General features: G+C 33.6%; 1 protein-coding gene across 1 annotated transcript; it reads right to left on the bottom strand.

Annotated features, from left to right (window-relative positions):
- Positions 1-954: 954 nt before the first annotated feature.
- On the bottom strand, positions 955-11,770 carry LOC127729946 (uncharacterized). The gene is made up of 6 exons (XM_052237930.1): positions 11,650-11,770; positions 9,652-9,710; positions 7,107-7,355; positions 5,747-6,004; positions 3,467-3,535; positions 955-1,670 (listed from the first exon to the last, which is right to left on the bottom strand). Exons 2-6 carry the CDS (start codon positions 9,701-9,703, stop codon positions 1,180-1,182), a joined length of 1,119 nt encoding a protein of 372 aa, XP_052093890.1. The 5' UTR covers positions 9,704-9,710; positions 11,650-11,770; the 3' UTR covers positions 955-1,179.
- Positions 11,771-26,805: the final 15,035 nt, after the last annotated feature.

Raw genomic sequence — 26,805 nt, 5'->3', positions numbered from 1 at the left:
ATAGAGAAGAAAAATGGTGGGTCTCTGTGATTGGTTGTTATATCAGATGGATATTTTTTGCTGGAAAGCCTCTTTATTAAGACTACAGTTAAGCATATTTTTATTGTGAAATAATCTACATAGAAATCAGAAGAAGTTTTTTGTTTATATTAGTTGTTGAAGCGCTGAAAATTAGTGACATTTTTCTGCGGGATTGTCATGCTTTCTTCATTACCCCAAAATTCACCCGGACCATGACGATTTTTCAACCTCCAAATTTAAACGCCTCCAATGATGACTGGGGAATAGAAATATGGTCACCATTGGTATTCCTCCGACCGGCAGTAAAACCCTGGCCAAAGTTGGGCGTTCGTTTGGCTGTGCGGGATGTACAAGTACGCAGCCACGTCCGGTCAGAATGGGAACGTTAAATGCGATGCCTCCTGTAAAGAGAGTGCCATGCTCCCTGCACGTTAAGAACCCTTGCAACAACCCTTTGAGCGGTCCGTAGGTTAAATTTCTGTCCCTATCCAATATACCCTCATTTTCCCGTGGCAGTCCAAATTTCCCCGATCTTCATCCTCGACGGCCTTTATTACAGGATCTACCTATTGTATTTATTGTTAATTTGTTCTCGTCCTGAACATGCATGAAATGTTTGCCACTGGACATTAAGCAACCAACAATCAATCAATCAATCCAAATTTCAACAACAACTACTTCTAAACTCTCCTATTCACTATGTAAAATTGGAATTTTCCAATTGTTTCGGGATGCACTGTATCAAACATTATTTTCAAACGAATATAACGACAGTTGCAACAATTTGTCAGGAAAGCGGCCATATTTTTTGGTCAAAATCTAGCACAATTTAACCGACTATAGAGTTCAAATACAATTAAAAACAAATAACAAAAAAAGTTAGAAAGTGAGAGGCTCGTTTTCATGTACACCCTTAAGAAAACACGCTGAACATAATTTATATTGTACTTTAATCAAGTAAGCTTTATGTTGTTACCGTAAGTATTTTATACTACATTCCATAGTTTTTTGTTAAGCAAAAATACATATTGAGTATAACAGATATCAAAACAGTATGTATCTTTGAAGCGTGGTCTATATACAAATTATAGGAAATGGTGGTGTAAAGCTCATTAGATCTAAATCAAACGCCTTTAGTCGCCTCAAAGTGCATGCAAATTACTTAGAACAAACTACACATGTAAGTTCGGCATTATCTTCATAATTGGGACATAAAAGTGTTCCACATTTTCCTTCTACTGGATACACAAATGCATCATCGGCACTACTATCCGTGGCTAGGGGTGCGTCTTTGTCCATGCATGCATATCCCTTTGAAGTCGCAGTTACTCCTGCAGCTATTTCAGACATCAGGTAACCAGTATATTCAACAGTCCAACCAGTTGGGCATGTATTTGTTGCTGCTTGCATGAAAACCGCAGGATTTGCTAATATCTGGCAAACTGCACAGTCAACAAGATAACCATCTTTACTAGTATCAAAAGGAGAAGATCCTTCAGAGGTGTCCAGCCCAAGCTGAATACCGTAAAGTGATCCCCTGTCTGATTCTGCGGACCCCGATTCATCACCTGTGTAAGACGGTATACTTGGCATACAAAGGTAGTCACTTCCAGACCCTGCTGTACTTTGCTTTCCACCAGCCATAAAGCCTTTTAATAAAAAAAAAAATCTTTCTGGTAAACAAATTTTTATTTTTCAATCGTTTTCTTTTGTTTATCAAATTGTAAAACATACTAATGATTTAAAAGGTTGCTTAGAGTAGTCTTTTATAACTTGTAAATATATGAATAATTTGAAAGCATTTTTCATCTTAATTTGACGCCAAATGTTTATCTCTTTCTGCAAAACATGGCCGATTTGATAAAAGTGAGTCAGTAGATTTTCGAAGTTTTGATCTACAACAGTGCAGTGTAACGGAACTAGTATATATATTTGTTTAGGGGCCAGCTGAAGGACGCCTCCAGGTGCGGGAATTTCTCGCTGCATTGAAGACCTGTTGGTGACCTTCTGCTGTTGTCTGTTCTATGGTCGGGTTGTTGTCTCTTTGACACATTCCCCATTTCCATTCTCAATTTTATAGAAGAAGAAGAAGATTGTGTTCCAATTAAGTGGCTCGAAGGGCATAATCATTTGACATGACAATAACATAAAAAAAAAATCTTGATTAAAACAAATAACATTCAATAAAATCAAGTCGTATGATGTTTTTTTTTTTTATTTCTTGAGTAAATATTTAAGCAGCTCAAGATATCATAATACTCAATGTGACATTATACATTTAATTTCGCTTGCCATAGGGAGATATGGAGATGTGCTTTTCGAGTGTGAACAAATCTTCATATCTCCCTAGGCCAATGGAAATGAATGTTTTATTGCAATATAAAAATAAGGAGGTGTGGCATGATTGCCAATGAAACAACTATTCACTAGAGTTCAAATGAAGTGGATGTAAGAAATTATTGGCAACCGTACGGCCGTCAACAATGAGAAAAACCAATACTGTATAGCCGTCTATAAAAACACCCACATGAAAATTGTGAAACACTCTAAACGAGAAAATCCTATGCCTAATTCATAACAAAACAATTTCCGAAAAACTAATATGACAGACATGAACCAACGACAACCACTGAACTACAGGCTCATGACTTGGGACAGACACATAAAGAACGTGGCATGTTGAAAAATGTGTGTGAGCGCTTAACCCTCCCCTAACATGGGACAGTGGTGTAACAGCACAACGTACTAATAAACTGTAAATTCAGTAGAATGCTTATTCCTTTATTCCTTTCTGAACATACAAATTGAATACTAATTTTCATTTACATACATTTTTTATATCCGCTTTCTTTTATAACTATAAATGGCGTAAACAATTATTTATTATACATCAAAATGAATTATTTATTCTATGACATGTTTCTAAACACTTTTGATTTTACGTATGAAATAAGTTTAAACACGATATTGACAATAATAATAGTATCTCTATGTAACAGCGTTGAAACGTTACACACACCTGCACACGATAGCCCCGATGTTTAGAGGCTTGATATACAGTTAAATAACTTATTTTCGCGGATACTTTATTTCGCGTTTAGCCCTTTCTAGCCCATTTCGCGGCGATTTAATTTCGCGATTCTTAAATTTACTTGATGTAGATAAATAAGGAAAAATTCAAGTTTTACATATTCGCGACGATTTATATTCGCGTTATTTTTCTGCTCGCGAAAGTCGCGAAAATAAATCGCTCGCGAAAATTAGTTTGTTTACAGTAATACGACTTTACTCTTTTTCGAACAGGTCCATAAAGTGACAAGTTAAAACTAGTTTTTACTATGAATATATTTAAAGCAAACCATTTTTTACAGACTGGCTTAACATTTTATATTTCACATGGAGTTTAGTACACAAAATGTATATAATTATATACAAAATACTTTACCTGAGTATAATAATTGAGCGGTTGATCCACACGTTGTACTTCCCCATCGTGTATACACTTGTCCTGTTGCTGTAAACAAAATGTGTGTATATAATTTATCAATCTATAAACAATCAGTGCTAAAAGGGGACACCATCTTCTAGATAACAGACACAAAGAGGGTAGCATTAATCTTTCAATCAGTTTAATTGAGGTCTGGAGTTGGCATGTCAGTAACTGCTAGTAGTCCTTTGTTCATTTATGTATCATTGTCATTTTGCTTAGTTTCTTTTGTTACCTATTCTGACATCGGACTCGGTCTTCTTTTAAACTGAGTTTTACTGTGTGTATTGCTATGTGTTTCTTTATTCTACATTGGCTAGAGGTATAGGGGGAGGGTTGAGATCTCACAAAACATGTTTAACCCCGCCGCATTTTTGCGCCTGTCCCAAGTCAGGAGCCTCTGGCCTTTGTTAGTCTAGTATGTTTTTTAATTTTAGTTCATTTATATGTTTTGGAGTTTAGTGTGACGTCCATTTTCACTGAACTAGCACACAATTTTATTTAGGGTCCAGCTGAGGACCACCTCCGGGTGCGGGATTTTCTCGCTGAATTGAAGACCCATTGGTGGCCTTCGGCTGTTGTCTGCTCTTTGGTCGGGTTGTTGTCTCTTTGACATATTCCCCATTTCCATTCTCAATTTTAGCATTGTATAGGTATGTTTAATTTTATTGTAAGTAATAGATAAGGAGATGCGGTATGATTGCCAATGAGACAAATTTTAAAGGAGTAGTTTCGATGAGGCCTTTAAATGGCCCCTATTTCTAGTTCTACGCCTCTTGCCAATACAGCTATCCTCAACCCAATACGACTGTACTTGAACATAATACAGTATTAATATGAAAGCACCCATTTGATAACACTATAGTATCAAAGCTAATACAATTACTACATATGAAATATGTCTATTTGTTATAAGTGTATTTATTAGCATCCTTTTCAAGAAGTCGAAAATAGCTATCATGTTGATTTTCCATGAAAATAGGTAAATTTCAATTGATTTTTTGGACTGGAAATATGGAGCGCATGCGTCGCCAAAATAGCTCTTTTAACAAAATGCTTGTTATAAAATTTAACATATCTTGCTTAAATATATAGTTTGTCGAAGCCTGCTCTCTATGTTTCCTAGGCATAAATTTGGTTGAAATCCAGCCAATTTTGTCAAATTTCAACCAAAATCTATACTTATGGCCTATTTGGGTTGCAAATCTTTAAAGCTTTACAAGAAAAGCTGTACAAAAATAGTTCTATTTCACTTTCTTTCGTGTATTTTCAGCATCAACTTGGATCATTTTTTTATCGTGAAACAATGGACATAATATTTCAGGACCAAATATGACCCTTACGGAACTTACTCCTTTCCACTAGTGACCGAAATGTTATATGGACAAGGATGTTCACATCTGTAGGTCACCGTACGAAAAATAATAATTAAAAAAAGATTAAATCTATATAAAACACGGAATTAATTATAATTATAGATATATTCATAACTTTCTATTGTTGACGTAACAATGTATAACTAAATTTAGAAATAGTGACAATTTCTTTTAATATATAGAGAGAGGGAAAGAGAGAAGCAAAGAAAGATACAAAGTCAATGTCTCATTTTTTATCTTTAATTGTTCATCTAATGCATGCAGATTTAAGATAAATAAAAAAAATGATTGCAATAAAAAAATAGCAATTTAAATTTACATCTTTTTTAGTAATTTTTTTATATTTTCCCAATAATTTAACAATAGTATCATATTTCTAAATAGAAATCCTCTAACTAAAACTAAAATGACCAATTTTAAGTTTATACGTTGTTCGTTCACTTATGTTGTCGGAATGAACACTGAATCTAAAGCAATGAACGATTCAAAACAAAAGAACTTGGTTTGGCCTTTATACACTTATAATTTCATTACATGTATGTTTCATTATAATACGTTATTTTGATTGGCTAACAGCAATCTCGCGTCATTCTGAAATTAACCTTCATTTCAAAATGAAATGTAACATTCATGTTGACACGAGCTTCCACAATAAAGTGCACAGGTAAATAAAAGAAAAACTTGATAGAAATCGTGTTTTCATGATCCTAGCAAAAAAATGTAATTATAAGTATTCAATGCTTCTTTTAGTAATTTTATAGGGTTGTAAAAGCGTTGACCGTGTGCATATTTTTAGAAGTGTTTTCTCTCTCATCTATTTCTGTTTTAATTGTAGAGCTACTTTGAAACGACTATGTATTACCTTGTGTACAGGTGTAAGAAGTTGTTAAACTTTCACTGCCAACAGGGTTACAAGTGGAACTTGGAAACGTAGCCGAGTCTACATCTATCGAACAAGTAACCTGATTGTTACAACTAGCCTGGACAATACTAAATGCATTTGCGTCAAAACAAGCATTGCTGATATCAGCATAAGTGGCCTTTGTTATTGTTATGTATTGCCCGGCATTACATAATATCTCTGCCGTATCTCCATTTGGTGTTGCAGAACTTGCAGTAGCTGAAACGAAATGCAAAACGAATAAAAAATAGGACTTTTAAGGACTATGTATAAGATTGGTAATTTGTGATTCTTTTCGAGATATAATTGAAATCCATGGATTTTTCATATAAAAAGCATGGGAAGACATTGGTTTTCATCAAAAGATTTTAGTTCAAGAAAAAAATATATGTCATTAAAAGATCTGAAAACCCGATTAGCATTACTCACATTACACACAGATAAATTTGCTCTTTCCGCCAATTATATTATATTATAATCATTGTCAATGAAATGGTATGTCCATCTTAAGGGCAAGAACTCATACAAATATATTTCTATGGGTTATTTACGAAATTGACAAATAGACTATAGAAGATATGAGCAAGAAATTACATCTTCAAAAGTTTATTTGCCAATTCCGTCGGACACAAAGAGTGAACAGATTCGAACAAGGGGCTCGATCATTATTTTGATTTTTACAGACGACAAACTCAAATAGGAAAAGTTTAGAAATTATGCTTTAATAGATATATGTATCCCGGCTTATCCTACAATTTGATTGGTTACCTTGACAGGGATATGAGCCACTATACCCTGTGAACAAAAAACAAAGATCAAATGGCAAATGGTCTCATATTCCCTGTTAATGTTGCATGTCCCCATAGCCGCCAAGACTCCGAATAAAAACTAATACTTGTGACATAACTAATACTTTATTTACATATCTGTCCTATGTCACATACATAAAATGCATTAGTCAAATTAAATTGAGATTCTTTCGCGTAATTAGGAGACAATCTATTGGAATCATCATCTGCCATTGCTAATTACAAATTCATCATACGTTCGATACACTTATTACTATAAGACAAATAGAAATTATGTCACAAGTTTGGTCATCTCTATTCACAAGGGGTCCAAAAGGATATTGACCGAATTCATCACCTGAACAGAGCATGATATTCTCCAAACATGAACCTTGAAAAATACTAACCAAATCGTATCGGAAGTTGTTATTATTAGAAACATATGGAATGGAGAATAACTTGATATGCTAAACTGTATTGACACGTACGCGCATTTCTCGGACTATAGTCCGTTTCTTAAAGAACACACTTACGACTAACACAGTCATACTGGACTTTCAGTTTTTCATCTACGTTAGCTGCACATGTGCTCGAAAAAACTGATTTTGCAACTGGCAGATCGTAACGTGTTTTTCCGTTTGCTAGTTCCTGCACGGCTGTTAGTGCATTAGGATCACCACAAGAGCCTTTTTCATATATTGCTTCCGTTACATCAACAACCTTTCCATCACTACATCTGAAATATGCCACTTTTCCATTCTTTACCTTCACTGAAATTGCATCTGAAAATAAATTTTACCATTAAGTAATTATAATTTTAATAAATGGGGAGTGCTACATTAGAACATACTTGTGTTATACTTAAGGTTCCTTAAAACCATGAATTTACCTGGAGAACAATCAGACACCGATCATTCACCTTTCGTGGGAGGAGGGTGGGGGCATGGGAGTTTTTTCTTTGGACAAACAATTTGTTTTGATTTTAATAAAAAAAAAAAAAAAAAAAAAAAGTATTTTTTCAATAACACACAGGAACGAGAATTTGTTTTGAAACTCCATGTCATAATTATTTTGTTCTTAAAAAAAATAATAATCAAACAATTTATCTAAAAAACAACCATGATCGATCCTCAACAAAAGAGATGAATGGTCGGTGCATTTCTAAGTCAATCGAAACTTTAAGCCAGATCTAAAGGAGCGCGAATAAAAAAGAAGATGGTGGAGCGGGAATACAAAGTAGATGTAGGAGCGGAAATACAAAGTAGATGGTGGACGGAAACACAAAGTAGATGTAGGAGTTGGAATTGAAATTGTAGATGTAGGAGCGGGAATTCAAAATAGATAGTGGAGCGGGAATACGTAGTAGATGAAGGAGCGGGAATACAAAGTAAATGTAGGAGCGGGAATACAAAGAAGTTGGAGGAGCGGGAATAAAAATGTAGACGTAGGAGCGAAAATACAAAGTAGATGGAGGAGCGGGAATATAAAATAGATGGATGAGCGGGAATAGAAAAGTAGATGGATGAGCGGGAATACAAAGTAAATGTAGGAGCGGGAATACAAAGAAGTTGGAGGAGCGGGAATAAAAATGTAGACGTAGGAGCGAAAATACAAAGTAGATGGAGGAGCGGGAATATAAAATAGATGGATGAGCGGGAATAGAAAAGTAGATGGATGAGCGGGAATACAAAGTAGATGGAGGAGCGGGAATAAAAAAGAAGATGTAGGAGCGGGAATAAAAACGTAGATGTAGGAGTGAGAATACAAAGTGGATGGATGAGCGGGAATAAAAAAAGTATATGGTGGAACGGGAATATAGAGTAGATGGAGGAGCGGAAATAAAAAAGTAGATGGTGGAGCGGGAATATAAAGTAGATGGATGAGCGGGAATAAAAAAGAAGATGTTGGAGCGGGAATAAAAACGTAGATTTAGGAGTGAGAATACAAAGTAGATGTAGGAGCGGGAATAAAAAAGTAGATGAAGAAGCGGGAATACAAAGTTGATGGTTGAGCGGGAATACAAAGTAGATGGTCGAGCTGAATTCGTTTCAGTGAGTTGTACTGTTAGTAACCAGAAAGTGTAATCCCATTTGTATAGGTTTTATACGGAAATACCCATAGTGTATTTAATGTAGAAACCTTATGGGAAACTCTGTTTTTAAATTAAACTGACCTTGTGTATGTCCTTTTCATATTTGTATGTTTATTCCTACGGAAATTTAATCAGAAGGAAAATCAGCACAAGTGCATTTCATTCCAAATGAAACAGTACAATAATAGAAACGACACCTTAGACTCCGTGTATGTTTGCTTGGAAGAAGTTGAAATGTCGAAATATTGCTAACGAAATATTGATGCAGTTTGCATTTTGACAGTAAAATGACACTTTTTGTTGCCTTGAAGATTTGACAACCACACATATTGATAAACAGGAATGAAGACACTGTGATATTCACCACGTTATTTTTAAAAACTATTAGTTGATCTTGATTTTGCTATTAGATATATATAATCACGAGTAGCACTGTGTTTTGCTTTATTTCACGTGTATGTAACAAAATAGATCTTATTATTAATTTATTACCAAACAGAAAACAATAAACTTGCGGAAAAGATGGTATACCGCAAATATGAGGGGCAAAAATTTGTACACAATTAATGTCTCTTCAGTGATGTTAGGAATCGAAACGGTATTGGAAGGCCATATAATTTACCTCAATTTAGGATAGACTCTTGAATTTTGAAAGAGTCAAAGTAGGACGAACGGATCATATAAACCCGAAGGCAAATATAATACAAGCCCAAACGAAAAAATATATACAAGTCTAAATTGAAAACAACGTTCAAACCTATGACTGCGTTGGATAAAAACCGCAATTTTTATACGTGTGCATGCAAAACAAATTTCTTGGTAGAAGGGTCTAAATACAGCACAAACAACATTTTCCAAAAGACCAAATGAGTGAAAAAGTATATTTTTACAAAACGCATTTGACTAGCAGGTCGAACAACTGATGTTCTTAAACCCATATATATAGGTTACTCTTTGAGGGGACATATGAATATTAATGTACTTACATACAGAAAACACTTGTAGAAAAACGGCTGTTACAAGAATCTCTCTCCACATCTTTCTACTTTAAAAAAAAATACAGCAAACAATTATTAAGTACGAATTCTAATGTTTAAGTAGGTTATTTCCCAAGCCAGATTTGTTACGTAATAATTGAATGCAAGATAATCTCCCATTTCTACTGGATTTCCTTGATTGAATGATGCTGCTTCCAAAGAACCTAGCTGTTGAACCAATGGTTCCTTATGGTAAAGTTAAAGAGACTTCCCGTCGAAAGTTTTACGGACATCATCATCATTTGGTTGACCGTTACGGAATGTCTGCACACATGCGTCAAAATGTAAATAGATATGATCTTATAATAGCCACTATCCCGTTACTTGTCATTTAATTTTTTGCTATGGTATTGTCTATTTTTTGTAACTTACGGTTTAGATATATTCCGCCTTTTTCATTTCAATGGTCTATTTCTCTTACATTTGCGGCATATAAAAATTGATTTGATTTGTATAAGTATGGTATATCATACCTTTTTTTAAAATAAATTCCAAATGCTTCAAATTGAAATTTGAAGTCTTTATAAGGTTATAAGTCTTTTAATTCATAAAATACTGTACTGAGTGACTTCATAAACATAGTTTAATAATGTGTTCCTTTTCGTATCCCATTTAAAAAAGATAATACCAAAAGGCAAAAATAGATTACGGATATTCAAAAGATGTAAATCACATTTGGAAACTGCCAGCAAAGAGAAAAAAGACTGAGGGAACTCCGAACGGAAACAGACCGGATGCGTCGTTAGGGTAAGCGTCCCTTGATATGCATGTCTCACGCGCCATGCGAATCCAGACTCGTAACTACTGTTATGAAGCAAAAACCATTTATTCAAACCATAAGAGATCGTAAGACGTGTACTAACCCCTTTACTTCTTAAGATATTTGTAGACGTGCAATTTGATTAAACTTCTAAAAAAATATTTCTAAACTCTAGTCATTCCAATTATTTTGTTCCTACAGTTTAACATACATTAGGCATATGAAATATTGTTTTAAAGCACAGAACGTTTTATTGAAATTTTCCCGTTAACTGTGTACTATGCATTTACTTAAGAAATCTCTAATGAAAATGTTGCTAATTTGAAATTCAGCAGCGAAAAGTTTTGAGATTAAAATTTCAGGCCAATCTCTTATGTATTTTTTTTTTCAATCTGTCGAACTCTAGTGAGATTTGAATATTAATTCTAAAAAATGGCATCAATTAACAAAATTTATATCCATGATGTTATGATAACCTTGCTATACAATACAGTATTTATTCAATGTTTTAATATTTTTTATATCATGAGTCCGAAGAAAACAATTAATCAACAAACTAAAACAGTACCGGCACTGACGGAGGCTTTTTTATTTTGCCGAAATACTTGACTGTCCATACGATACAAGTTTCGTTTAAAAAATTTTTGAAATAAAATACACCCGAGATGAAATTGAAAATAATAAATATATGTGTATCTAACTGACATTACATGTCTTGAAAACCCTGATTTTTTAGGGGGGATATTAATTCTTTTTTACTACTTTATCATAAATACGAATGTACTTAACATTTTGCAGATACAGTCTACCAGAATTGTAGTTTTTGTCAATTTATAAGCATTTGCAAAAGCAATAATATGTTTAGAATTTTGACATATACTGTTGTCAGAACTTCTAATCACACATATGAAACTGTGATTCTGTGAATTTATCGGAAATTGGCCCTACCTAAGTTCTAAATCTGAATTTCGTCAATGATCTCCAATCAAAAAGTTCGATACTAATTTCGACCTCACCTTTGTATCATGCGAGACCAAAAAAACATCCCAAACGATATACACACAGATTTTTGTACATGCTATACTGATTTGCTCAAAAGTGCATGCATAACTGTTTATCATACCTTATGAAAAATATGAATAAAGATACTTTTTAGGAATTATATATTATGAATAAAATACACTTACTCAAAGCTGTTACAGGACAATATATTTGGACATCAGAATAGAAACTGATATTTATAATTTTCGAATATGTATCCTTTTGGAAATTACATAATCGGGTTGTCTTAAACTTCAAAATCCTTCTTCGTCGGATATATTAAGCCGCTGACAACAGGATATGTGGGATAATATTCAAATGATTGACCTTAAAAGGACCTTTTTTGTAACGTTTAGACTACTTGTATTTAATGATCAACATTTTGAATTTAAGATATTGGTGCATGGAGTTGTATTTTAAACAAATCTAATTAAAATATAGATATCTGATTTCGTTATGCTCATATGGGAATTTTAATCAGATTGATTTTAAACGCTTGTCGAGAAAATGAATGAAATATATTCCCCAATGGATACTAATCTAGCAAAATCAATCAACTAATATTCTAATGCTGTTTTTTTCTAATATGTATTCTTTGAAGGTAATATTTTAAGCCAAAACAATCATTGAAACATTTATATAAAAATAAAGTATCAACAGTTTAGGGGAATTTTCCCAGTATCCATTTATCGTCTCTGACAGTTGGAACAGAGGGTAAAATTCACACCATTTTCTTTATATTTCAGCACCCCATTATTCTCGATTCTTTATATTTCAGCACCCCATTATTCTCGATTCTTTATATTTCAGCACCCCATTATTCTCTATTAGTTATTTTTTTTTGTGTACACTTTGCTCTATTCTTCTTTTTTTTGCCCTTTAATTTGCACATTTTGCCCATTTTTTTCCATTTTGTAAACCTATCTAGACCCTCCCCTATGAAATGGACATATTTTTTCAGAAATAATTTAGATTTGCAGTTTTGTATTCAAGACATTTGAATAGAAATTTTTAAAAATCTATATGATTTTTTTTATATTTAAAAAGCTTTGAATTAAAAGATTAAAACAAATTAGTATTGGGCTTCATCACAACCACATCAAATCTGCAAGACCATATCGCAACTTGGTCCAACCATTTTGTGAGCAGTGTAGATTTTATAGATATAAAACTATATTTCAAATGGAAAATTTACCCAAAATGCGAGACACCCTTTTAATATTATGGATTTAGATATGAGACATGTCCCCGTGTAATTTTATCGAGTAGATAGCTGGAGAAGGGATCATTTAAACAAAATAGTACAATACAAATCATGTGAGGAAGCATTTGATTAAACCAATGTTGTGGTAGAAAAATACATAAAACGACCTTAACAAAATAGTAGATAATACTGCTAAAATCCATTAAAACAGAAAATGAAAAGTGACCGGAAGAACATTCACTCTATTCTCAAATAGTGATTACTGTACGGCTGCATTCAACAGAGTCAGAAATGATGCAAAACCGGCAACTTCACGCAACACAAATTATATATTAACATGATATTGCGCTATTGCTTTTAACAAGTAATTTCCCTGGTCAAGCATTCCATTAAAGGTTCCCTCTACCAAAAGACCTATGCAGTCTCTGCTAAGAAACATTATATTATTCATTGAACTATTTCAATTGAGTTTCAAATATATCAGGAATAACAATTAAAGAAACTGTTTCGGTTTTCGCTAAAGATAAAATTAAGGATATATATGATAAGTCGAATAGGGAAATTCTTAATGTGGTATTATTTTAATTTGTTTTTTTTTTGGTATTTTGTCCACAGACAGTGGCTGATTCATGGGGGAGGGAGAGGACGCCCGCCCCCCTTTAGATTGGAAAATTTATCATAAAATCATCCAAATGATTTATACTAGTATTTAGTTTTCGGAAATTACGCCGCTTTCAAAAATCCTAGATCTGCCCCTGATAGAAAACGTTGTTTTTATTTTTTTTTTATTTTTAAGAGGGCTTATAAGTGAGTAACTCCATCATTGATTGTCGTTGCTTTCTGCAAGTTGTTTTGATTCTTAAGGAAAAGTATGATATTAATAGATACATGTACTATTTTCTGTTCAATTTATTTACAATTTCTCTGAACTCTGGGTGATTTGGGATTTGTAACATTATATCGGTACTTGCTAAACCCCGTAGTACGCCTGTAAGATACTTAGAAATTTTATATATATGGCAAACTGCTAGTACCCGATGGAATTATCAGCTTAAAAGTCAGTGCACCGAAAGTGTTATTTTCATTTTATACAGGGTGTGCAAATGTCTTCTTCCTTTTTTGTTGCTTTCTCATCGACGTATACCAATTCCTTTTGTATTCAACCGTCTCGCTAGCGGTGGTAGCGGACTTGCTTCGTTAGTGGGGGTCGTGGGTTAAACTATGGAGTATGTGTGAAGAAAAAAAGGGCTCGGGGTTAGAAAAATGTGTCTGAGCATAGTGGCATGTCTTCCTATTGACATTCATTGCGATAACTGAATGTGTCGGTCTGAAATAAAGCAAGTTGTATATTTAAATTCACATTTTATTACAATGTTGTCATTCAATATGTGTATGTAATACTTGTCGCTTGACGTTCAGTAAAAGTTATTACTTCGCCTATCAATGGAGTATATTTAGTCGTAACGGGAAAAGTTTATAAACAAAATCAAACACTAAACTCGTTAAGGCAAATGTCATAGTTTATTGTACAGACGACAATATCGGCACAAAACAAAAAAAAATTGCTCGGAGAGATAGTATAATTTAAATTCAAGAATATTTGATTTTAATTCTTGTGTGGTTTAAGTTTTGTCTAACAGACATAGAATCAAGACTGGAAATGAGTGACATTCAAGTGACAAAGGAGAAGGGACAGTTTCTCCCATTTTTTTTTTTTTTTTTGTTTTGTTTTTATCTTTAAGGGGATAAAAGTTATTCAGCGGTAAATGTTGCTGTTGAAAAATTTTGATACAAATTGCAAACTTTACACGTTTTTTTTTTATTTACATTTTTGCATCTACGGTCAACGCTAACCAAAATGAATTAAAACTACCAACATAATTTTGATTTTGGTTAACGATGGCCCTCCAATACATTTTTCTGTTAAAATTGTGGCTTTGTGCACTCTTCATAGGCATCTATAATGTGATGACAAGCTTTTCATAACTTCCGTTTTGTTGCCCATTGTAATTTCTGTTTATGAAACATTTTATTTGCTGTTAATACGGCGTTTCAGTGTTTTAGTTAAATAAGGTTGAAAAAAAATTATATATAAATCCAAGTATTGTCGAAATAAGGGCTTTTATTCTGTTGCGCCGAGATACGAGAGTTGCACACTCCTCGCTTAACCTATTATTAAAACATTTCTACTAAGATATCGAGTTAATTTCGTCTCTTCGACATCCTGCATTTTGTTTTTTTAAATCGATGACTGAACCACAAACAATTTGAAAAAAATATCAAACTAAAAGGGGGCCTCGATCTAAGTAGTCGAACTACTGTATCCCTATCCTGTCAACACTGAGGATGTGAATTCGACTCCTGCACGTCGCAGGTTCGACTCCAATATTAATTAACTATGATTGCCAGTTTTCCTACCCAAGTTAGATGGTTCTCTGCAGGCGGTCCGGCTTTCTCCATAAATAAATACTGACCACTACCATAAAGCCAATAGTGCGGAAAGTGGTGGTAAACACCAATCAATCAAACAATCAAATTAAAATAGGAGATGCGAACGGACAATACAAAGTGATATATTATAGGACTATCCCTCTCCACGCTAAAGTAACCCTTGTAATAACACAACGAGGAAACAAAGAGAATCTGTTGCATGTAAAATCTTCTACCTTAACAAATATATGTTATTTCTACTAGTATCAATTATTTTTTCCAATCTTTATTAATTCTGTATTATCACAACATTGAAATAGATATTCACTTAACCTTTTAAGTTAAGATTTTAAAAATTCAGTATCAATTTAAGCAAACTATTAACTATAAAAATTATAAATCAGGGCTGACATGCATAAAACTACTTCAGTTAAGATTTGTTCCGAATGGACGGATTTTTCTACATGTCTTACGATAAATTAGTACTACGATTGGATATCACAACTTAAGTGGTTTTATGCATATCAGCCTAGATAACGCTGTGAAGCACTGCGGTCGTGTTGTTTGTCCGGGGTATTACTTTTTAAGTTGGTAATAATGTATGTTTTAATCCATAACCAGGATATTGTTCATCCGCCTCACGACACTAAGTTTGAGATGACATTATTTATTAAAAATGTTTCAACTAATTTGACATACGTGACATATACTGAAAGAATCGATGTAATCAAAAGTATAATACTATTATAAGCCATATAAAATCAAATTCCCAAAACAAAAAACTTTGCCGTAGCCTCAATGCTTGTAATGTTTCAGGTTTAACCAATGAGATAGTCAGGCAAGTTATGACAGTACTTCTAGAATTGTTTTTGGCCGCCTTAGTCTGCATGTAATTTGTTCATATTATCCACCAGACTCAAGCTGGCGACCAATTCCAGCGACCAATCAAGCTAGCGACCAATTCTATCGACCACTAAAGTTAGCAATGAGATTCAACTTGTCAAAGAATCATAATGCGGTATGTGTGAAAACCACAAAACCCCATAATAAAGAAACGTTCTGTTAAAAAAAAATCTATCTACCAGTAAGGTATATATTGTTTTGTGACGTTTAAATGACCAGCGATGTCCAGCATTTGAAGTGAAAGTGGAACACATCAACACCAATGACGTCTGTAACTGAATTCTCTGACTAGCTTGCTTGCTAAATGCCGTCATATTGATATCAAGGAGTAAAGAAATATATAGTTTCTATAAAAAAAAAAACTTGCCAGCAATTCGAAAAAAGTCCAAATATCTTAATAAAGCCTGTGTCAGATGTATGATGTTTGATGAATATTTTGAATATGTCTATTATTAATACAGTCTTTGTTAACGAACTATTTTTATTCCGCTGCATCTAAGCACATACTAAATATTATCATACATGTATTTATATAAATGAAAGTGCACCCCCTCCCCGGATTTTACACCATCGGGAAAGGGACAAGTTGGGAAAATAACCATATTTTGACGTCTTCTTTACGTTTTCTGTGTTTTCCATACTCTAAACCTATCATTTTGTAAACTTGTATCAGTTATTGCAAATAAATATTAAAGACGTCTATCTCATAAGCATATAATGGCTATATAAAAGCACATGGCGGATCAGAAATGAGAATAAAAAGTAAACAAATCGAATTTAAAAAAAAACAAGAATATCTGTCCATGATGATTTGCTCGCACATCATTTTCCATATTCAGTGAACCGTAAAACCTGTGTCAAAATGCTAATTTTGGCATTCAATTTAGAAAGATCACATTATAATGAACATGTATACTACGTTTCAAGTTGATTTGACTACAACTTCATCTTCAACTACATTCATTAATAACGTTAATCTAATGCAGTATGAAAGGACGGACGGACGGATAAAAGAACGATCGAACGGATGAACGGTGAAACGAACGAACGAACGAATGAACGAACACACAGACCAGAGAATATCATGCGCTTTACTATCGTAGGCCGAGCATAAAAATATATATTTAATGTGAGTTGACTTAAACTTGTTCCTTAGTACAATATATATGCTTTCAAATAAACGAAATAAGAAAAATACTATGTGCGATAGAGTTACTATATACTGGCTTTCCATTCACTCGGCATCCTCAAATATCCTGTATTTTTTAGAAAAGGAACTTTTAATGTCTATTTCCTATACTAAATATGAAAACATATGGAAGAGCAAGCTGTAAGGGTGTATTTCAAGCCGATAATAAGTACTTTCAAGTGAAATTATACGTGCACTATTTTGTACGGCATGCACCTTTACTTGAAATAAATGTATCGACAGGTAAAAAAGACTTCTGATTAAAGGAAAAATGTACACTTTGAACCCCTACAATTCCCGAATGGGCCTAACCCCCAAAAAATTATTTCAGTGGGCTCTGCTCTGATTTATTACCTTTCATTTGAGCCATGTCCGGTGTCGAACTTTGCCGTACAGAGCTGATGAGACTTGACGAAAAAATGTACGGTGGACACGTACAAAAAAAAATAATACAAACTTTGAACCCCTTCAATTCCCAGAAGGTCCTAACCCCCAAAAAATCATTTCAGTGGGTCCTGCTGTGTACGGCAAAGTTCGACACCGGACATAGCTCAAACGAAAGGTAATGAATCAGAGCAGGACCCACTGAAATGATTTTTTGGGGGTTCGGACCTTCTGGGAATTGAAGGAGTTCAAAGTTGGTATTATTTTTTTTTTACGTGTCCACCTTACATTCTTTCGGCTAGTCTCGCCAGCTCCGTACGGCAAAGTTCGACACCGGACATAGCTCAAATGAAAGGTAATGAATAAGAGCAGGACCCACTGAAATGATTTTTTGGGGGTTAGGACCTTCTGGGAATTGAAGGGGTTCAAAGTTGGTATTATTTTTTTTTACGTGTCCACCGTACATTCTTTCGTCAAGTCTCGCCAGCCCTGTACGGCAAAGTTCGACACCAGACATGGCTCAAATGAAAGGTAATGAATAAGAGCAGGACCCACTGAAATGATTTTTTGGGGGTTAGGACCTTCTGGGAATTGAAGGGGTTCAAAGTTGGTATTATTTTTTTTACGTGTCCACCGTACATTCTTTCGTCAAGTCTCGCCAGCCATGTACGGCAAAGTTCGACACCAGACATGGCTCAAATGAAAGGTAATGAATCAGAGCAGAACCCACTTAAATGATTTTTTTGGGGTTAGGACCTTCTGGGAATTGAAGGGGTTCAAAGTTGGTATTATTTTTTTTTTACGTGTCCACCTTACATTCTTTCGGCTAGTCTCGCCAGCTCCGTACGGCAAAGTTCGACACCGGACATAGCTCAAATGAAAGGTAATGAATAAGAGCAGGACCCACTGAAATGATTTTTTGGGGGTTAGGACCTTCTGGGAATTGAAGGGGTTCAAAGTTGGTATTATTTTTTTTTTACGTGTCCACCTTACATTCTTTCGGCTAGTCTCGCCAGCTCCGTACGGCAAAGTTCGACACCGGACATAGCTCAAATGAAAGGTAATGAATAAGAGCAGGACCCACTGAAATGATTTTTTCGGGGTTAGGACCTTCTGGGAATTGAAGGGGTTCAAAGTTGACATTCAAAGTGTACGGTTTTTTTTTAAACAAACAAATCTTTACATTTCTTTTAAGTAAGGATGCATGCCGTACAAAATAGTGCACGTATACTTTCAAATCAAAATATTGTTTGTGGGCATTAAATGTACCCTTACAGTTTGTTATTTTGTATGTTTTCATTTTCGGTATAGGAAATAGACATTAAAAGTTCCTTTTCTAGAAAAAAAAAGGATATTTGAGGATGCCGAGTGTATGGAAAGTCAGTATATAGTTATTCTTTCGCACATAATATTTTTCTTATTTCGTTTATTTGAAAGCTGATACATTGTACAAAGAAACAAGTTTAAGTGAACTCACATTAAATAGTTATTCTATGCTCCGCCTACGACAGTAAAGCCCATAATATTATCTGGTTTTTGTGTTCGTTCGTTAATTCGTTTGTCCGTTTGTCCGTCCATTCATACTGCATTAGAATGACGTTAGTGTTGAATCTAGTCTAAGATGACGTTGTAGTCAGATCAACTTGAAACAAGGTACACATGTTTATTAAAATATGTACTTTTTGAATTATTTACGGCTCACTGGATATTGAAAACGATTGTGCAAGCAAATCATTATAAACAAACAATTTTGTTTTTTTTTATTATTCAAATTATAAAAACTCTTTAGCTTTTTATTCTGATTTCTAAACCGCAAAGTACTATTGTATAGCCATTATGTGCTTGGGGGATATACGCTCCGTTTTTAATATTTTGTTTACAATAATTGATTTATCTTTGCGATCTCGGTTTAGAGTTTGGAAAACAGAGAAAACGTAATGAAGACGTCAAAATATAGATTACTTTATTTCCCAACTAGTCCCTCTCCCGATAGAATAAACTCCGGAGAGGGGCGCACCTTTATTCATTTAAATACATATATGATAACATATAGTATGTGTTCGAATGTAGGGGAATAAAAATAGTTCTTTAACAAAGAATGTTCCTTAGCTTTTTGTGTGTTTTTCGCTGTGCATTTACTGATTTTGTGTCATGGAGGGATACTCCATATCCTTTTTTTTCTATTGTATTAAATTGTTTTGACTTTTACGATTTTCTGGCACGTTATATTTTACTCATTGACATTGATGCAGACATTTAGCAACAAAACTAGTTAGTGCATTCGGCTACAGACGTCATTCGTATTGTAGTGTCCCTTCTCCCTTAATTTGATTGACATTTCTGGTCATTTAAACGTTAAAAAACAATATATATACCGTACTGGTAGATAGATTTTCTTTATAACAGAACGTTGTTTCATAATGTGGTTTTGTGGTTTTCTCATATACCACATAATGATTCTTAGACAAGTTGATTCTCATTGTGTTCTTTAGTGGTCGCTAGAATTGGTCGCTAGCTTAATTGGTCGCTAGAATTGGTCGCTAGCTTGAGTCTGGTTATTATCCTGTGTGTTTTTGACTATGGGTGATCTCATTGTTCGTACACCAAAATAAAAACAACGTTACGTCATAGGTTGAATTTTCATTGTTAAGTACGTTTGAAACCAATCACACGTTTTAGTGTACGCTTTTTAAAATATTACCCAGAATGCATTATATTCTGAAACGGCGATTTGTAGTCGACATCTAGCAATAAATTCCGCTCAAACTGGTTCAAACAGGTGGTACGGACTGCCTTGAACTTGCAGATATATGCTTTGCTCTATTTTGTTGAATCACAGCTGAAACCTTGAGGTAAAACACAGCAATAGAAGGCTGTGCTTATGCTTTGAGTTTTATCAAGTGCTTGGATTATTTTTGTCATAAAAAATAAATATTGTCCCTTGTTTTCTTTTACAACTGCAAATCGAGAAATTGTTTTTCTCTTATCTTTACCATGGTCGCAATAAATCATGCATATTTTGTTTAATTTTAAATTTAATTTTTAGAACTTCCTTTTTTAATGTAGAAAGTCCTGCAGCAACTCCATCAATATTATTTTTATTTCCCAGTCTACCGGGTATTTCAGGGCCTCGGCTCTTGATTTTCTTAAAAAAAAGGGTTGATGCTTACATGAAGGCTTTCTGATAAACGGGCGCCATCAACCGTTGCGGTTGACTGTTGTGGAACACTATAATATTTGTGTCGTATATACTAGTCAAGTTTGAACTCCAATTTATCATAAAATATAATAAATAGGATAAACTGTTAAATTATCTAATGAAAAACATTCATTTGCAAGCAAATGTATATGATTAAAAGAATCTGACCAAATTGGAAAGTGTTATTGAACACAGGAGTCAAATTTATTTTGCGGAAAATGATGACAATAGTCGGCACTTAATTTTGAAGATGAGAATTAAGTATTAAAATATCTGCAAAGGCATTCTTTTTTAGCAGACCATGTTTAAGTTTAAAGTTTTAAGTTCTTATATCGATTTTTGAATTTTTGGGTGAAAATACGATTTTTGAAATAACAAAAATTGCCAAAAAAAAAAAAAAAAAAAAAATTCGCGTATTTGCCTTAAATCATTGGTTTTGATAAGAAAATAACACTCTGTAAATATTAGACCAATTGGGCAATTATCTACCTTGGTACAGTGTACCCAATTTCATTATATACGGAAAATACATTGCCTTGTATCGTTTTGTTGACTAGTATAGATGACCGCGGATATGTTCCATTTGTGATTGCCATAATATCGGCAGCCTTTCCTCGTTTTTCATGAAATAGGACTGCCCATTTCTTTATTGCCATTAACAACACTACTGTTATTTATCTGAAAATCACGAACTTTCTTTTCAACTTTAAAAAGAGTTTTTTTTCAGTAAGGTCTGCATATAAAAATGCAATACACCATGTGGGAAGTATTCCGAAACAGAAATTATTCTTTTCTTATGTAGTAAACGTTTGTCCTGTTATGAAACTGTTGACTTATCATTAAAGTAACAAAAAAAAAAGGTATTATCCGTTATTCTCCAAAATATATCTCAATAATGTAAGTCTTATTTTATTACAAACTGAAATAAAATTCTAAGAACTCTGATAACAAGCATTTAGCATTTTATATGTAATATCTAGATTTGTGCACGTATGATTTGTTGTACTATATTACATGAATTGGAAGAAATGCATTTTGTTATTAGCAAATTGTATATTTTGTTAAATTAGATTTAAAATTCATATTTAGATAATATCATTTTCAGAATAAGACGTAAATATTTGAATCTAACACAACGTAATAAAATTCGGGATTAAGATTCATGCATCGTTATTATTATATTTTTTTGCGTAGTTTTATGATGTTAACCTGTAGGTTATGTTCTGGCACATTTTTTTCATATTTATTTAATTTCCTAATTTTCTCCATAAAGCCTTCATTGTAATATCACGTCATTTCTTCTTTTGAACTTTTAAAAATCTATGGAACGTGGAATGTTGCGGAATTGTCTTTCAAACCGCTAAAATACTAAAATATCCGCTGTAACTTATACTATTTTTTGTTCGGGTTGATAGAATATTTGAAGCTTTGCAAGTCAAAATCAATACCATAAAACTCTCGAATAGCGAAAGTGCAAGACAAAAACAATATTATACAACTCTCGAATATCGAAGCTCTAAGACAAAAAACAATATCATACAACTCTCGAATAGAAGGCGCAAGACAAAAACAATATCATACAACTCTCGAATATCGAAGATGCAAGACAAAACAATATCATAAAACTCTCGAAAAGTGAATGTGTGAGCCAAACAAATATTATACAACTCTCGAATATAGAATCTCTCAGACAAAAACAATATCATACAACTCTCGAATATCGAAGCTTGAAGACAGAAACAATATCATTAAACTCTCGAATATCGAAGGTTCAAGACAAAAGCAATATCATATAACTCTCGAATATCGAAGGTACAAGACAAAAGCAATATCATATATTTCTCGAATATCGAAGGTGCAAGACAAAAACAATATCATATAACTCTCGAATATCGAAGGTGCAAGACAAACACAATATCATAAATTCTTGACTATTGAAGGTGAAAGACAAAACAATATCATACAACTCTCGAATATCAAAGCTCTAAGACAAAAAACAATATCATACAACTCTCGAATAGAAGGCGCAAGACAAAAACAATATCATACAACTCTCGAATATCGAAGATGCAAGACAAAACAATATCATAAAACTCTCGAAAAGTGAATGTGTGAGCCAAACAAATATTATACAACTCTCGAATATAGAATCTCTCAGACAAAAACAATATCATACAACTCTCGAATATCGAAGCTTGAAGACAGAAACAATATCATTAAACTCTCGAATATCGAAGGTTCAAGACAAAAGCAATATCATATAACTCTCGAATATCGAAGGTACAAGACAAAAGCAATATCATATATTTCTCGAATATCGAAGGTGCAAGACAAAAACAATATCATATAACTCTCGAATATCGAAGGTGCAAGACAAACACAATATCATAAATTCTTGACTATTGAAGGTGAAAGACAAAACAATATCATAAAACTCTCGATTGTAGAAGCTCTAAGACGAAAACAATATCATAAAACTCTCGATTGTAGAAGCTCTAAGACGAAAACAATATCATAGAACTCTCGAATATCGAAGGTGCAAGACAAAACAATGTCATACAACTATCGAATATCAAAGCTCAAAGACAAAAACAAAATTATGCAACTCTCAAATATCGGAGGTGAAAGAAAAAAAACCAATATTATAATAGTTTGTTACTCTCGAAGGTAGAACATCGCCAAGTCTAGTATAAAAAATTATGTGCAGTTGGTCAATCTTGACCAAAACTTAGTCAATGTATCAGAATGAAAGTGAACAGTAACTATGTAGATATAAAAAAAAAGAGTGTTTGTAACATTAATATAACAAACTCTTTAAAAGAGGGACGAAAGATACCAGAGGGACAGTCAAACTCATAGATCGAAAACAAACTGACAACGCCATGGCCAAAAATAAAAAGACAAACAGACAAATAAAGACTAAGCAACACGAACCCCACCAAAAACTGGGGGTGATCTCAGGTGCTCCGGAAGGGTAAGTTAAATTTCACATCTGATCTTTAATAACAAACATATTAAGATAACAAACATTTTCCCACTCGATGTTTCATTTTGCTAAAATTATAAATTTAGGAACAAAAATAAAAAGACTAACAAACTACTCAGAGCCAAGAACACTACCGAATTTTCAGTCCAAAAAACGTTTTATAGTTAATTGAAATGAGATGTGCGAAGTCTGTTTATGAGTTAATTAAATAACAATCAAACAAAGAATGCAGAAACCAGATTAGACATTTAGAAGTATTATTATACAATAATACACAGTTTTGCAACTACATGTAGTAATAATCGTCTATATATATGATATTGACTACATCGCTCTCATATAAATGTATAATACGGAGATGTGGTATGATTGCGAATGAAACAACCATCCAGCATGCAGAGACCAAATGACGTAGATGTTAGCAACTATATAGGTCGCCGCTAAGTCTATACAAGTTACGAGATCTCCCATTAACTTTGAAAGTATTGTAAAATACAAAACGTATAAGAATATTTAACATGAAACGAATATGTATAATTTTGTCTAAACAAGCTTTGACCATGTTGGAATTATTAGTACATGAAAATTTCCATGCACGCTTATGAAAACAAATAATCTTTCTTTTTTTTTCTCGGTGGCTTCGGTGGCCGAGTGGTCTAAGAAGTCGAACTACAGTGTCACTAGCCAGTTAACACTGAGGTTATGAGTTCGAATCCAGCACGTGGCAGGAGCACTCGACTTCATTCTTAATTGACTAGGACTGTTAGTTTTCCTACCGAAGGTCGGTGGTTCTCTCCAGGCACTCCAGCTTCCTCCACCAATAAAAACTGACCGCCACGAAATAGCACAATAGTGTTGAAAGTGGCGTTAAACAACAATCAATCTTGTTTCTTTGAGTTCTTTGAAAGATCATTTGCATCAAACTACTTTATTTCAATAGTTTGAACATATAATTATCTACCGTATGATACTTTATTGACTTTACAAATGCATTATCTTTTTGAGCAATGCAAATAAATGTATATGGTTTGTTTAAAATCAATGTTAGAATTTTGACTTAGCTAGCTTTGTTCAAAACATGCGTTTTAAAATGTTATTATCTACTTTATCCTTTTCGGCCTGCAGGTAAAACGCCATGCTTCCTTTTTCTTAATAAAATAGAAAAGGTAAGTAAGAATACAAGTCACTTGTATAATATCGTAGGCTTTACAAATTCTAAGCAGTAACTACAGCTAGAAGACTTTCTTCACTGAAGTCAGTGACGAGTCATTATGTAAGAGGGGCGGTAGGAGGGGATGTCATCCCGAATTCCCGAAAAAAATGAATCATTCTTTCCCGGATCCCAAAAAATCAATCATCAATTCCCAAGTCCGATAGGTGTAAGTCCCGAATTCCCGCAAGATTTAAGGCCCAATCCCGACGTCCCGAAAAGGGTCCTTCTGGCCCTCATGTAATAATATCAATAAATTACCGAATTCCTGCGTATATGTTTTGTAGCTTGTAATCCATACATTTTGGATACGGCAAAGAGAGAAAAATGTCATAATTCGTTCTAACGTGAGGATACCCAAATTGCACCTATTTTGACAACTTTTTCAACTACATTTATTTATGATCCAACCAAAAGTTTCCATTCTGTATTTATTTTGATTGATTGATTGTTGGTTGCTTAACGTCCAGTGGCAAATATTTCATGCATGTTCAGGACGAATATTTATTTTGAAGGTGTATCCTTATTTAGTATATAGTAACACCAATATAATTTTGAATCCATATAGAATCATAGAAAAATGAGTTTGAACTGACCTCTAAACGATCCATGATTCTGTAAAGAGGAGTACCCAAATTGCGTCCATGCTTAATTTCACATCTGTAAAAAATAAATAATTGATGTTTTGTTTTATTTCTCCAAATGTTTAAAACAATTTGACATTAGTCCATGCTTACTATTCATTTTTTAAGAAATGGATGTCTGTAACATATTTTCTTTGCTCATTTTTAAAAGTTGACTTTTTATGGACGTCGCATGGCGACGTTTCAATAGATTTTAATTTTTCCAGTGAACACTTCATCTGTTGATATATATTGTGAAAGTTTTGTTCAAATTTAAATATATTTAGCCATGTTGAAAGACGTGGATAATACCAAATCATAAAAATGCAAATGGTTTAGTCTCTAAGAAAACTTGTAAGATTTCTGCTGCTATTTTTGCCAAAAAGGTGCAATTTGGGTACTCGGTGCAATTTGGGTACTGTGACGTTATACGCAGTGAAGACCCTTAACAATTATGGGTTTTATAACTTAAAAATATACTAGATGATATCCATGATAATGTCGGGTTCAGGTTGGGCGTAGAGGGCTTACGTTCTTCCCTCTTTTTTGATCGAAAAAAGTTTCTCTTTTTTTGGGCAAAGCATTGGGAAAAAGTTTTTTTTAGCATACGTCTTGGTTAATTTGTTTTTTTAATTGTATCAAATTATTGTCATGGCATGCCCTTGTATAGCCTAGTATACGGTGAGGGGTTTTCTCATTGTGGAAGGCTATAGTGTGTCCTATTGTTGTTTACATCTTCGCTCTTTGGTCTAGATGTCTCATTGCCAATCATACCACATCTCCATAATTTTATATATAACATATGTAGTAATTTAAAATCATATTTGTTTATCTTTTTATTTTAAATAATCCCAAATCAACTCATTTGAAATTCATAACAAAAAAAAATGCATTTTGATTTTGATACGGCAGTCAACAACTGATGTATATCTATCGTTTACCGTAATTCATCAATTCCTCCGTCTGATCATTAACCAATCTATTCATCCGAGCACATCTCGCTTTAGCGATGATAGATAAACATGGACGACACAATCGATAAATTACAAATTAGACGACTATTCTTGCATCTAAAGATCTAAGACGGCAAAAACATTTCGCTAGTGAGTCGAGACACCAATATAAATAAGAAAGTTACCTCAAACAACTAGACTATTTGCTCTTGGCTTTCTAC

This window comes from Mytilus californianus, unplaced genomic scaffold, assembly GCF_021869535.1.
Source record: "Mytilus californianus isolate M0D057914Y unplaced genomic scaffold, xbMytCali1.0.p SCAF_2, whole genome shotgun sequence".
Classification (NCBI taxonomy): Eukaryota; Metazoa; Mollusca; class Bivalvia; order Mytilida; family Mytilidae; genus Mytilus; species Mytilus californianus.
Note: the sequence above shows the minus strand (reverse complement) of the source record. Positions and strands in the feature narration are given on the sequence as shown.